This window comes from Thunnus maccoyii, chromosome 17 (assembly GCF_910596095.1).
Source record: "Thunnus maccoyii chromosome 17, fThuMac1.1, whole genome shotgun sequence".
In the NCBI taxonomy this organism is placed as follows: domain Eukaryota; kingdom Metazoa; phylum Chordata; class Actinopteri; order Scombriformes; family Scombridae; genus Thunnus; species Thunnus maccoyii.
In genome coordinates, this window is record NC_056549.1 from 16,651,613 (window position 1) to 16,664,357 (window position 12,745).

Here is a 12,745-nt window from a genome sequence, read left to right on the forward strand (position 1 = left end):
CAGCTATGGTAATTGTCTGACTGATTTCACATGAAAGGAGAATTATCAATGACACCAGTCACCTGATGGAGGCCATTAGATGCACCTGAGAGCTCTGGAAAATTTCCAGCAAATGGACTTTGTGCTAAGAACTGACTGAAAATGACAAAACACGAAATATAAATATAAAAATATGTGTTATGAATATACTGGTAGGGCTGATATACAAGTGTTAGACAAAATAATATGAACAACTGATGAACATGAGACTTTGTCGCAATTACAAACACTCCAACAAATGTGGGTTATAGTTCTGTCCTTGGAGGCCTAGAGAAAAAAAGAAAAAGAAAAACTGCCTCAAAAGAAACTTTAAACAGGAAAAAGAATGAAGAGACCCACTATCAGGTCTTTATTCAACTTATCTTTCATGTAGCAGTGGGGATTTATTGGCCTACTTCAAAGTTAAAAGATCTTTTTCATGAATGTTGTTGGCACCCTGCATACATTATGTGAGCCACTGCCAGCTGGTGACTCAAAAAATTGGGGAGGACAGGAGGAAAACCGACCCACAGCGTCATGTTATTTTACACTAGTTGACTACTTATCTCTACTTTCTTATGTTCAAGTTATGTTATGTTCTTATGTTCAGATGCAGGGCCGTGCAGAGACCTTTAGAGGGGCAGGTGCTCAAAGTTAAAAAGTGGCACATGGAACAAGATTTTAAAACACCATACACCAACATAATTTATAGCATAACCTGTTAAATTATAGCAACCCATATTCAAACAGAATGTAACATGGACTCTTACAACAAACCATATCATACTATATCATTGTCCCTGACCAGATGAAATCAGAGTGACAATTTTATATGCCATCACTGAATGGCATATAAAACAATTTGCTTTTAAAAACAAAAACAAAAACAAAAAATGAGTGGTGAAAAGGCTGTTCCCTTAAAGACATTTAGCATATACGTCTTGTTTCTAAACAAAGACGTGCTCATTTTAGCCGTGGAGTGGTTCAGATGTGTCATTTTATCAACAAAGTTAACTTCAAATTTTGTGACAATAGATTTATGTTCTCATCAAAAACAGACAAGATATCACATGATTTACATGTGTTTGTTATATATTTTCTTAGCATACAGAAATATATAAAGTACCACAAAGCTTATAATCTGATACAGGTTCAGATCAGTACTGAATACTAGAAAGACTGAACACTAAAAACATTCACAGATCTAAAAGTTTAGGTTCACATCAAAAAGTATTAATTCATGTATCAAATACATGACTTACACACTCTTATCTATATGCACGACATACAAAAATAGCTGACAGTGTTAACACTGTTGTTATTCTAGTTACTTTTAGCATTTAAAAAGTCCTAATTCTAGTTACTTTAAGCTTATTACTCAATATACAGTTCATCTTAAAAACGAACAAGAATGAAGAAATGAAGAAATTCTCATGAACGAGTAGCCAGACCTCCTGCACACTCATTCACAAAGCACACAACATCAACAGGTGACTGAACAACCAATCAATTAAAAACGGGATCAATTCCAGATGAATCAGACTCTTTCCACGTGAGTCCAGACAGCTCACTGTAACTCTTCAACAGCAAACTACCTACAGCACATTATATCATCTCTGCTGTATTCTTGTTAAGGAGATAAATTCACACAACAGCTACACAGAGACATTTAACCATCAAAGAAGAAATTAGTGACCAAAGAGACAGAGAGAGAAGATGTATCTGACTCACGTTATCTGACGTCTTCTTTCTTTCATGGAGATGAACAGTCCTTCAGGGCTGCTACAACAAGCTAACCGCTGCGTTGGCTAACAGAAGTAGCTAGCTACTGCTCGATAAAAAAAGGGAAATGTAAATCTGAAAAAAGGAAATTTAGACTCTGTTGAAAAAGTTTAAACAAAACGTCATTTTTAGTGATGTGTTTAAAAGTGTTTTGGATTAGCATGAAAAAATGATGTACATTAAATTGATATAAGAGATCCCGTCGTAAGGAGGACAGCAGTAACCCGTCCTCCTCTGCTCTCCTCTCAGTTTCACACACACTGCCCTTTCTCCTCCTGCCCTGCAGGTGTCACTGTTGAAGCATTTCAATCAGAATTTAAATAATGGATTTTTTCCAACAAAGAGAGAAAACTATTTTATAAATGATGCTGAGATTTGGTAATGGTTTATTTCAACCAATGACTCTTTTTTTTGTGTTTTGATCTCCCTCTTGCCTCTCAGAAATAGAGGAAGAGCAACCTCCTCTGCCTCTATGGACCAGCCTCCACTGCTGTGAGCTGGGATTTAAACTCCTGAGGCAAACACATCTCTTCACTGGTACTGAGAGGGAGACAAATGTACAAAAATATAAATCTGAGGTCGACGCTGACAGAGGAGTCAGAAAAACAGTCAGCATTGTAAAGACTTCAAAGTCGAGTTCTCAGTGAATCACAGTGAGAGACGACAACACAACCCTAACCCCAAGAATTGTTAGTTTTATTTAAACCTGCATAAATTATTTATTTATTCATTTGAGCCACTTATGGGGAGCAGAAACAAGTTAACACAACATTGACATGATATGTTGAACTTGTTAGCAAACAGTTGCTTGTATTTACACATGCAGCAGTTACATTATCATTCATATGGAGTCATGTTTCTGTCCACCTGGTGAATGTAAGTCCAATTTTCACTCTTCTTTTAGTTCAGTTTTTGGTCTCCATCAACTCCTGAGGGAAATATTTGGCTCTTTAGCTTCTAAATGCTCCACTTTGTTCATCAGCTAGTTGCTAACTGTGTCTGTCTGTAGAACAGCTGCATGTTGCTGCTGAATTTAAACACCACTATGAGAGCGGTGAGAGTGAACCAAAACAGTAAAGTTGCTGGTCAACAGATAAACAATGAGCTGAAACTCGCTATAAAGCTCTGTAAAGCAGAGGGGAGCTGAAGACTCTGTAGGTTCAACACAACCACTACATTTGATAAAAATTATATTAAGATACCAATTATAACCATTTTAAAATATATATAATTTCAATAGCATTTAATGTATCCACTGTCATAAATCACAAAACAGTTTCTCTCTTATTTTATACTGTGTAATTTGACAACTAAATTTAGTTCTCAGCAATGGTGGAAGAAGTACTCTGATCCTTTACTTAAGTAAAAGTACAAATACATCAATGTAAAAATACTCCATTATAAGTAAAAGTACTGCATGAAAAGTCCTACTTAAAGGACCAGTGTGTAGGATTTAGTGCCATCTAGTGGTGAGGTTGCAGATTACAACTAACTGAATAACCCTCCCCTTCTCCTTCCAAGTGTGTAGGAGAACCTACAGTCGCGATAACGTGAAAGGCCTTCTCTAGACCCAGTGTTTGGTTTGTCCGTTCTGGGCTACTGTAGAAACATGGGGGTGCAACATGGCGGGCTGCGTGGAAGGGGGCCCGCTCCCTATGTAGATATAAAGGGCTCATTCTAAGGTAACGAAAACACAACGATTCTTATTTTCACATGATTATACACAATTAAAACATACTTATGAATATTATATTCCATTTCTGCCAAGTCTGTTCCACAAGATATCACTAAATACTACACACTGCACCTTTAAGTAAAAGTACATAACTATTAGCAGCAAAATGTAGGCCTACTTAAAGTATTACAGTAAAAGTACTGATTTTGTCACACTAACAGATAATATCATTATATATGGCATCATTAGATTATTAACCTGTAAATCAACACTGTCCCAACCGTGGGACACTTTAGCTTTAGTGGCGTTATTTTCAGGATCACTTCTACTCATTCTGACTTTTTGGTTGCAAAATTTTAAGATTTACTTTTTAAATGAGACCAGGATTATGACTGTAATCAAAGTTGAAAAACAATAACCTTATTTTGGGTAGGGGGGGAAGGTACAATTGTAACACCCATATTTTTTCTAAACCACCATGCACCTGTGACCTCATTACACACACACACACATATATATACCTGTCATCTTAGTCTCTTTAAAAAATCAGCAGGATCTGAGCTGTCATCTTCGAGATCTGGGTGAAAATCTACTTTTGTGCAAGGTAAGTGAAAATATGAACTTTTCCCCCCCTTACCAGTTCAAAAACTGAAAACTATCCATTTTTGTAGAATAACCCCCTGATGGTTTGTTAGCATCTTCTTGGCTTGTGCACACCAGTGAATTTAACTTTTGAACAAGAAAGCAGGGTCGGTGTTTGTGGTACAGTTGTAAGAGAGGTGCCCTTTCACATCATACCAATGACACGTGTGTGTAGATGTGTGTGTGTTTGTGGTGTAGATAGAGTGAGTGTGTGTGTTCACCTTGTCGGGTTTTGTCCCTCTAAAAGCAGCATGTAGGTCTAGTTTCCTTTGGCTCAGCTAGACCAGCTATCCTTCTTACCGTGCTTGATCAGTTGTGGATTTCAGTTATGTTCCCATCTCTGCGTGGTCCAAAGAAATGGTCCATTGCGCCAAAGTTTTTGGTAATAAATCTAAAAACCAATTGTTTCTTCATTTCTTGTGTCTTTTATTCATAAACTATAACTTAATTTCATGCACTCCAAGTTTCACTTTGAAGTCATACAGTCTGCTCCCTCCCAAAGAACGTGCGTGGGCATAATTTTCATCCAATCACTATTCAGTTGGAATTTTCCATGCCCTTCCTTTGCTGTAAGGTATGACAAGTTCCTACTGCATTTATGTGCACTGTTACAACTGACCCGCAACATGTTATAATTGTTCCTAATCAGTGGTACAGTTGTAACAGGCAGACCGTTTAATTTTTATATAGCCTAATTATGTGGTGTCTGTTTATTCAATGATTTAACTTGCACTTAAGAACATGAGGAGACATGTTCGTCAAAGTACACATTAAATATTTTGCCTGTAAGTGACACAGTCTCAGAGTAACTTAGTGGAAAACAAAAAAGTGTTACAACTGTGCCACTTCTCTCCTACATTATTTTCAGGCTTATGCACAAAAATGGCGTGTCAGGTAAGAGGTTAATACTGAAGCATCAGTGTTAGAGCAGCATGTTACTGTTGTAGCTGTGGAGCTAGTTTGAACTACTTTATTTACAGTTAGCCAGTGGTTCCCTACCTACGGGTTGGGCCCCTTCAAAGGGTCACCAGATAAATCTGAGGGGTCATGAGATGATTAATGGGAGAGGAAAGAAGAAAAACAAAGTTCTCATACACAAATCTGTGTCACAATCACTATTTGGTGGAGCTGTTAACAACTCATAGACATCTGAAATATGACCTCGACTACACACTGCTTTTTGTAAGACGTCAAAAGACAAAAGGGTTGGAAACCAACAGTTTAATCTTTAATGTGTTGTATTTTAAAAGTTTGTTTTATTATCCATTGTGTAAAATCTTCATCTGAAAAGTAACTAAAGCTGTCATATAAATGTAGTGGAGTAGAGAGTATAATATTTCCCTCTGAAATGTAGTGGAGTGAAGTTTAGAGTAATAACAAATGGGAATACTAAAGTTAAGTAATGCAAGTAACTCAAAACTCTACTTAAGAACAGCACTTAGTTTCTTCCCACCCCATATCCTTTTGAGGGCTGTAAAAACAGGAAAAAAAACACACATTGCTAAAATACATGTTCTTAGGGTTGCATCTTATGACTGTGGCTGTGGCAAATACACAATACAGTCATTGATAAAAGTCGTGTATCGAGGGAAACAAAGTAGAGAATGACACTATTAGCACTGCTGAGGACACTAACAACTGCTGAAAACTGTGTTGAACACTGCAGCTGACTGAGCCCTCAAGGTTACCCACTGTCATCTGTGTTCACAGTCAAATCTCGAGTCAACAATTCTTTTTATACCCACACACGACGATGCTCCGCTGCCTTCTGCGCCTCAACCAGTATTGGTTAGAAAACACAAAATAAATCAGAACTTTTATGGTTACAGATAAATTTATTGTACAACACGGCAACATCACTAGCATGCAAAGTCAGGTATGACACTAATAAGGCATTTTCTCCAAGTAAAAGCTGCCTTTGTCACTAGGTAATCCAGTTTTTAAAGTGCAAAGTTCACAGAATGGATAGATTTGACCTACAGCACTACATTTGTAAACAGATCTATCAACCAGACATGTAATGACAAAAGTAAAATTGGATTACTGTCAGTTAATATTAACATTACACTATGCAATGACAACAAGCAGATTGATAGATTTACAGTTGTTTTTTTGTTTTTTTTTCTTTCACTGCGAAAGTTGCAAGATGCTGAAAGACAATTTTACAAGTGTGGCATCACATACTGTAGGTGTCACTGGAAGGTTTAGACAGCTGCACATTGCTCTTTTAGATAGCTTGTTCTTCATTAACGTGGAAGAAGGAGTCACTGGACAAAACTGTAAACTGCGTCTGAAAGAGTTTGGTCTTGGGTCATGACAATAAAGACACACATCTGCATGAATGCTCACATTGACACATGAACAAAAGACAAACATTCACTCACACACACGCAAACCTGCACTGACAAAAACGGGGTAAACATGAAGAGCGCATACATGCACACGTACAATCTGATACAACTGGCATGTGTGGACATAAATATACACACAGAGGACACTACATTGTAAAAAAAAAAAAAAAAAAAGATAAAACAAATGGAACAAACTGGACTGTAACACATGACAATCAGGGACAAACCAAACACCGTCGATGGCTGCAATACATGCCACGCCCGATGCAGTTAATTCACAGAAGCGCAGGAGCGGGGGGCGGGGGGGGCGGTCTCTCACGAAGTCACGAAACTGAACCATCACAGCACCACAAACAGAGGGTACGATTCAAAACACACACAAAAAAAAGGATCTGCTACCTACAGTTGAGCCACGTTGGCCTGGCTAGTGCCGAATTATTGCCATTATACTTTGTTTCGATACCTGTGAACGTGGGAGTGTGTGTTTGCGCACACACGAAATGGCTTTTAGACGTGTTCAAATCTTGCTGAAAGAGACAGACGCGCTGCTCGGAGGTGGCCGCAACAGCTGCCTAGCGTAAAAAGACAAAAAGAGTGCAAACTCATTCCAGCACGACTCAGGGATGTAATGGCAACAACGCAGGTTATGTCTCAAAAATTGTGGCTAGAAATGAAGTAGAAAATAACTTGTTTTTCCATCAGATGGGCTCATTAATACTTTAGCAGGACACTTTCAGACCTCACTAGTATGTTCCATTGGCCTCCAGATGATGCAGATTTCTACTGAGGGTTGTTCAGAGAGATTTTGATTCCATGTGCTGCTGGTTGCTTATTAGAGGACGAGATTTTAACAAAAAGCATCTGAATACTCACTAAGTAGCTTTCTCCCTTATCTATGGACACAATCAGTACAGTGGCAGTCTAAAATTTGAATTAATATACAGTATATATACACACAAAAACCTCCCTACTCTGTACATCAGCTTAAAGATTTTATATATTTCTCTGTATATACACATTTATATGGGAAGGAGAAAAATAAAGGATCCTTTACTGTTTTTCTAGTGATCTGGTAAACGTCACGGTAAACACTTGTGAAGTTTATTGTGGCGCAGTATGTGTTTCAGACTGAGTGACATCGTCTGTTTTAACTTGAGTCACCTATAAGGCACACTCACTTTGGGGAGGAAAGCACGCAGATCAACAGTTATCCTTCTTTTTAAACCACTGCTAAAAAACTAAATAAATATTAGAATTGAATTAGATTCAGGAAATAAATGCCCGTCATGAAAAAAAAAAGCACTTTTGGCTAACACTAAAAAGGCAAAACAAAACATTATGGTAAAGCCTTAAAACACTGAAGACAGATGTTAAGGAGCTGAGTGATACTGGAGAAGAAGGAACAGCTTCATATTTGTGTTTATCCATCCGTATTTCACTCAGACATGCCGTACTAGTGCACAGTTGCTCAAAAATACAATTCACATACGTTCTGACTTTAAAATCGATAAACATTAAAACAAATTTAACAAATAAAAAGATCTGTTTTTTGTGATCAAGGATAGTATGGCACCTTTTAAAAGAAATGCCATTGTCAAGAATTGCAGTGCTTTTAAAATTTTCCAGTTAGAGGGCATGCAGCAGGTCAGTTCAGATAGGAAATCACTCTAAAGCAAATAAATAATTGTCAGTCTAACTTGAAAATTCCACCCAATGGAGTTCCTCCAGACATCTAACATAAACAAAGGAAATAAAAGTTTAGGCTACGGCTGTGTTTACTGACATTAGCCAGCTTGTTTTGGCTGCGATCACAGGGCAAAAAGTTAGGTTAATCATAAGAGTGGCTTGTTCTGTGGCTTGGCTTCAAACAACTGTGGTTTCTCCTCCCTCCCATCCCCTGCGGTTGTTTGATTCCACGGTCGAGTTGACTTTACAGTGAGGATCAATTTGCACCTCAGAACACCTCCTGTGACCTCAACTGTTAAAAGAGTTCTGTAACCTCGTTGTCTAATACACGCAGAGGTCCGGAAACTTCATCTCGTAGATGGGTACAGATCGACTCTGGCTTTGGCCGTAGCCTGAAGAGATGGTTCCAGATGGGCTGGGCGGGGGTCTGGGAAAAGGAAAGGAGACAAACAGCAGTCGTTATGATAATGAGTCATCATCTTCATCATCCACTTAGTCAGTATCACTGCCATCGGTGTCATTATGGCTCATTTAGAATGATTTACTGTTTCATTAAAGTACCGTCTCTTACCTGATTGTAATCTCAAAGATCTGATTCAGTTTGCTCTGCAGCAGTGTGGCCTAGACAGGACCAAAAAAAACATGTAAGATAATATCAAAAAGCTGAAACGTAAAAAACAAACGGTTTGAAAAACATTGAAGATAAAAGGAAAATGTTGTTTTTTTTGTACCCTGGCACCGCAGTGGGCAGCTATCTCCTCAAAGGGGGCTTTCTGGAACTTCTCCACCACTTGCCTCCTCCGCTCCCTCTCCTGCTCCTCCATACCCACACTGTCCACTAGAGGGAGACAGTATATAACATTTATTATAAAGCATAACAGAAATTATATTCAAGTGACAACTGGTGCTTGAAGCTCATGAAAGTTAAATTTTTTCCTGCAGTTTGTTGCAACTGAATATGTCAAAAGTTACCTGAACTAAATGTTATTTTCTATTGTTTCTACTACACTAGTCATACTAAATACTGAAAAACCACAAATGTTGATGAGTGAGAGGACGTACCGATGGCATTCTTCAGGGTCTCAAATGTGATCTCCTCTGCTGGTGTCCTCTGCAGAACAGATAGAGAGCAGCGAAATGAATTAAAAAGAAGTTTGATGCAGCAATAAGGTGAATGATTGAGGGGTGCAAAGTCACACTATACTGAAATCTTCTTGAAAGCTTCTTGGTGTTGCATAATTGAGTCCTAGACCATGAAATAGCTGTAAATGCTTTTTTGCCTTTACCTCCTCTTTCTCTGGACTGTTTCGGGACTCCACCTCAACCTGCAGTGAGATGGTTTCCCCGATGCTCTTTCTCTTGGACAGACGGTCTTCATCTGGAAAGACAGAGCGCAGATCTTTGAATTTCTATTTTATAAAGTCAGAAAATTAAGATGTTAAAGCATATGTCCAATTGATGCATTTTTGAAAGAGTAAACTCAATCGGGATGAGGCTTCACACACACACACCATACATTAATTGTCTCATGAAAAACTGAGAAACTGAGACTTTGATGGTCTGACAAATTAATATAAAAGTTAATCAGCACCCAAAAGTGATGAAGAGTTGGAGTGAGAGATTGTCCTTCAATTCAAGGATCCTGGTTCGAGCGCGAGAGCTGGAACACTAAATCCCCACTGGTTCCAGGGGAGCAGTTCAATATAAGAATCAATAAAACACCCTGACAAAGTTCTAACAAGCTGGCGAATCAATAAACATTACAATGATTTGTTATCTTTTACTGAGAGAGGAGCATGTCACTGAGAATTACTAACATTGCCACCTTGACTTTTGAACACAATGTTACACTATAACACCAGGGATATATTGTCGGGGCTCCTTACCAGTATATTGGGGAACATAAGGCGTAGCCAGTCTCTCTGTGTTGTAACCGCTGCCTCCAAGGACCTCAGTGATCTTCGACTGGAGGAACAACACATCACCTTCTACCTTCTCAAGCGAGGAAGGGAGCCTAGAAAGGAGGAGGGAGTGGTGATGTATTGTTATTTTTTTATATAGGACAGGATGTTTACATATCAAGTATAATATTGGTATGGCTGGTACATACTTGGGGTTATCAACAAAGACGTCCTCAGGCAAAAGATAGGGACTTTCTTTCTGTCTCACCTCAATTACCTGAGGGGGAAAAGAGAGAGGCAGCACATTAACATTAAGGTTCTTGCTATTCATAAACACATACACACATATTCAAAGAAGCCCAGAGGCAGACCTCATGTATGTGCTGGCAGAAGGCTGGAACGGTGGTGAGCTGGCAGATGAGGTTGAGGTAGGCGGCGGCGAGGGCGTGAACAGCACAACGGTTAAAAACAGGCAGACCTTCGTCAGTGGACAGAGCCAGGTCCTGCACAGGAAAACAAAGAGACATCAGCAAGGATCCCTGGACTGTGAGACACCTTGTCTGAAGAATTCAGCCACACAAATATACCATAATGTCAGATATGCCTTCTTAAAATGCACTCAGGCTGTGGACTTAGTTTTTATGCATCTTGGACTGTTTTATTGTTAGTTTTAACCTCTCAACTTCAAAAATGTCCAAGTTTTTACTTATTTTTGGGTATTTATGATTGTTCTTTTGAAGTTATTTGATAAATAGTTGATTCTTTTTTACATATTTGTCTATTATGACGTATCACTGGTGTACAGAAGTGGTGGTAGATTTAAGTGACCAGGGGAGCTAAGAGAGAGCTTAACTAATAATAGCAGTTGCTGATTTTTTTTCCCCCAAACTATATATTTAGAAGTAGTTAATAGAAAATATAAATCATAATAAAATATTACATGACTGCATGCACGTGTTTCAATACCTGCAAGGCGAGTGCCAGACGAATGAGGTCTACCACCACTTCTTCGTTGGCCAGCTCCACACTGAGTAGACCCAACAAGGCGAAGAGGGTCTCGTAGTGCTGCTGACCGCTGCTCTCCTCCTTACAGCCCAGGTAGATGTGTCGGTACAGCTGCTGGCCATGCTGTGAGCGGAGGATGCACAAGGAGACGGAGGAGTCAAGAGAGGCAGTCAGTCATAGAGGGTACTCCAGAGTTTAAGTACTCTAGTTTTTATGTAGTGAGTGTACTTCACAAATGTAAATACTTATATGGTCGATAAAAAGTCGAGTTAAGATACATATTTTGATGTGTGACTGAATCTTTCATTTGTGATGATTCATCTGGACTTTGTATTGAATTCCAGTGGTAGATGCAGGATGTAACATGTACCTTTTTCATGAATAAGTTGTCCTGTCTGGAGCACTTGTCAACTTTGAGCTTCAGCACTGAGATGTCCGTAATAATGCTGCAGAGAAAAGTGAAGCACAGGTTGGTTAAGTCTAACAAACCCGAGCTCCAACACACTACAAACATGTTCCCCTGCAGATGCACACAAACACTGCCACACACCTTATGTTGGAGAACTTGGGCCTGTTGTCGTGCCTGTCAATGAGACCGAGAAGGATTTGGAGCACCAGCAGCCGAACCTCTGGGTCCTCGGTTAGAGAGAAAGACAGAAGCGGCTCCAGGAAAGAGCTGGGCAGTGCTGTCAGCATGTTGGTGGTCTGGAAACCCGCCGTCACCTGAGATGTTGAGAAGCACAGGAATGCAGACCACAGATAATTTCACATGATCTAAGGGTTCATCAGCAGCCCATTCGCCTCTGGCTGCCTACTTTTAAATCTGAGCACCACAACATTTCTGGAGTTTGGGGAGAAAGTCTAATGAGGCTAAACAGCACTATGTACATGATGTTAATCTGTGGCAGCAATTCTGATAGTTCACTTTGCTTACATAAATGAAGATACTTTCAAATGTACAAAAGATAAAAGGCTGAGCCACAGGCTTGTTTTCAGTTTGGGATTCGACTGAGCATTGGGTTTTTGAACAAAATGCTAATTCCTGTTAGCCCTGGCAACCTGGATCGATGGATGCTTCCATAAACAGATTTGGGGTTGATATTGGTTTAAAAATAACGTCACTGGTGCAAACATCCTTTAGCTGGTGAGAAGAAAAATGTGAAGGCAAGCAGAAGTGCAAATATCAGATTTATAAATTTAGGTAGAATAAAGAAAGAATTGAGACGTGAAGTGTCACTCTGACTTACAGGAACTGACCTCCTGTCTACAGTGATAGAACTGTGATAAGAACAACTAGCAGTACTGTTCATCTTAAAATTATAAAATATGTACTGGTAACACAGTGAGGTACTGAGGACCCTGTCACACTCCCTTTCTCACTGTCACCTCCAGTGCACCTCATGCTATTTTTGTCATCTATCCCTGGTTCAAAAGGTGTTCATCACCATTTGCGTTGCATCTCCAAGTTAATAAAAGAGCCACATTTTTGAAATATTCTAAATTAATAGTAACAATGCAAGAATGCAGACTTACCTGGACCAAGGATTTAAGTAACATAACTTGAATCATCCTGGTACCCTCAGGCCTGAAGATGAAAGAGCAAATTAAGATTCAAATTCTAACCACACAACCACACAGATTTATTTACAAAGCACTGTTGGTTGAGGGATGGAATAAGGTAAATA

The 12,745-nt window shown here is 39.1% G+C and overlaps 1 protein-coding gene across 3 annotated transcripts in view; it reads right to left on the minus strand.

The window, feature by feature from the left end:
- Positions 1–5,932: 5,932 nt before the first annotated feature.
- The window catches only part of LOC121882351 (protein EFR3 homolog B), a 32,838-nt gene continuing 26,025 nt past the window's right edge, over positions 5,933–12,745 (minus strand). For all 3 annotated transcript variants that reach the window (XM_042390552.1, XM_042390554.1, XM_042390553.1), the window contains 12 exons: positions 12,594–12,645; positions 11,611–11,783; positions 11,431–11,506; positions 11,022–11,183; positions 10,427–10,558; positions 10,265–10,332; positions 10,041–10,168; positions 9,441–9,532; positions 9,217–9,265; positions 8,886–8,992; positions 8,726–8,775; positions 5,933–8,581 (listed from right to left, as the gene is read on the minus strand). In XM_042390552.1, coding sequence (XP_042246486.1) covers positions 8,476–8,581; positions 8,726–8,775; positions 8,886–8,992; positions 9,217–9,265; positions 9,441–9,532; positions 10,041–10,168; positions 10,265–10,332; positions 10,427–10,558; positions 11,022–11,183; positions 11,431–11,506; positions 11,611–11,783; positions 12,594–12,645 — 1,195 coding nt within the window. In that variant the 3' untranslated portion in view covers positions 5,933–8,475. The remainder of the gene's footprint in view (positions 8,582–8,725; positions 8,776–8,885; positions 8,993–9,216; positions 9,266–9,440; positions 9,533–10,040; positions 10,169–10,264; positions 10,333–10,426; positions 10,559–11,021; positions 11,184–11,430; positions 11,507–11,610; positions 11,784–12,593; positions 12,646–12,745) is intronic.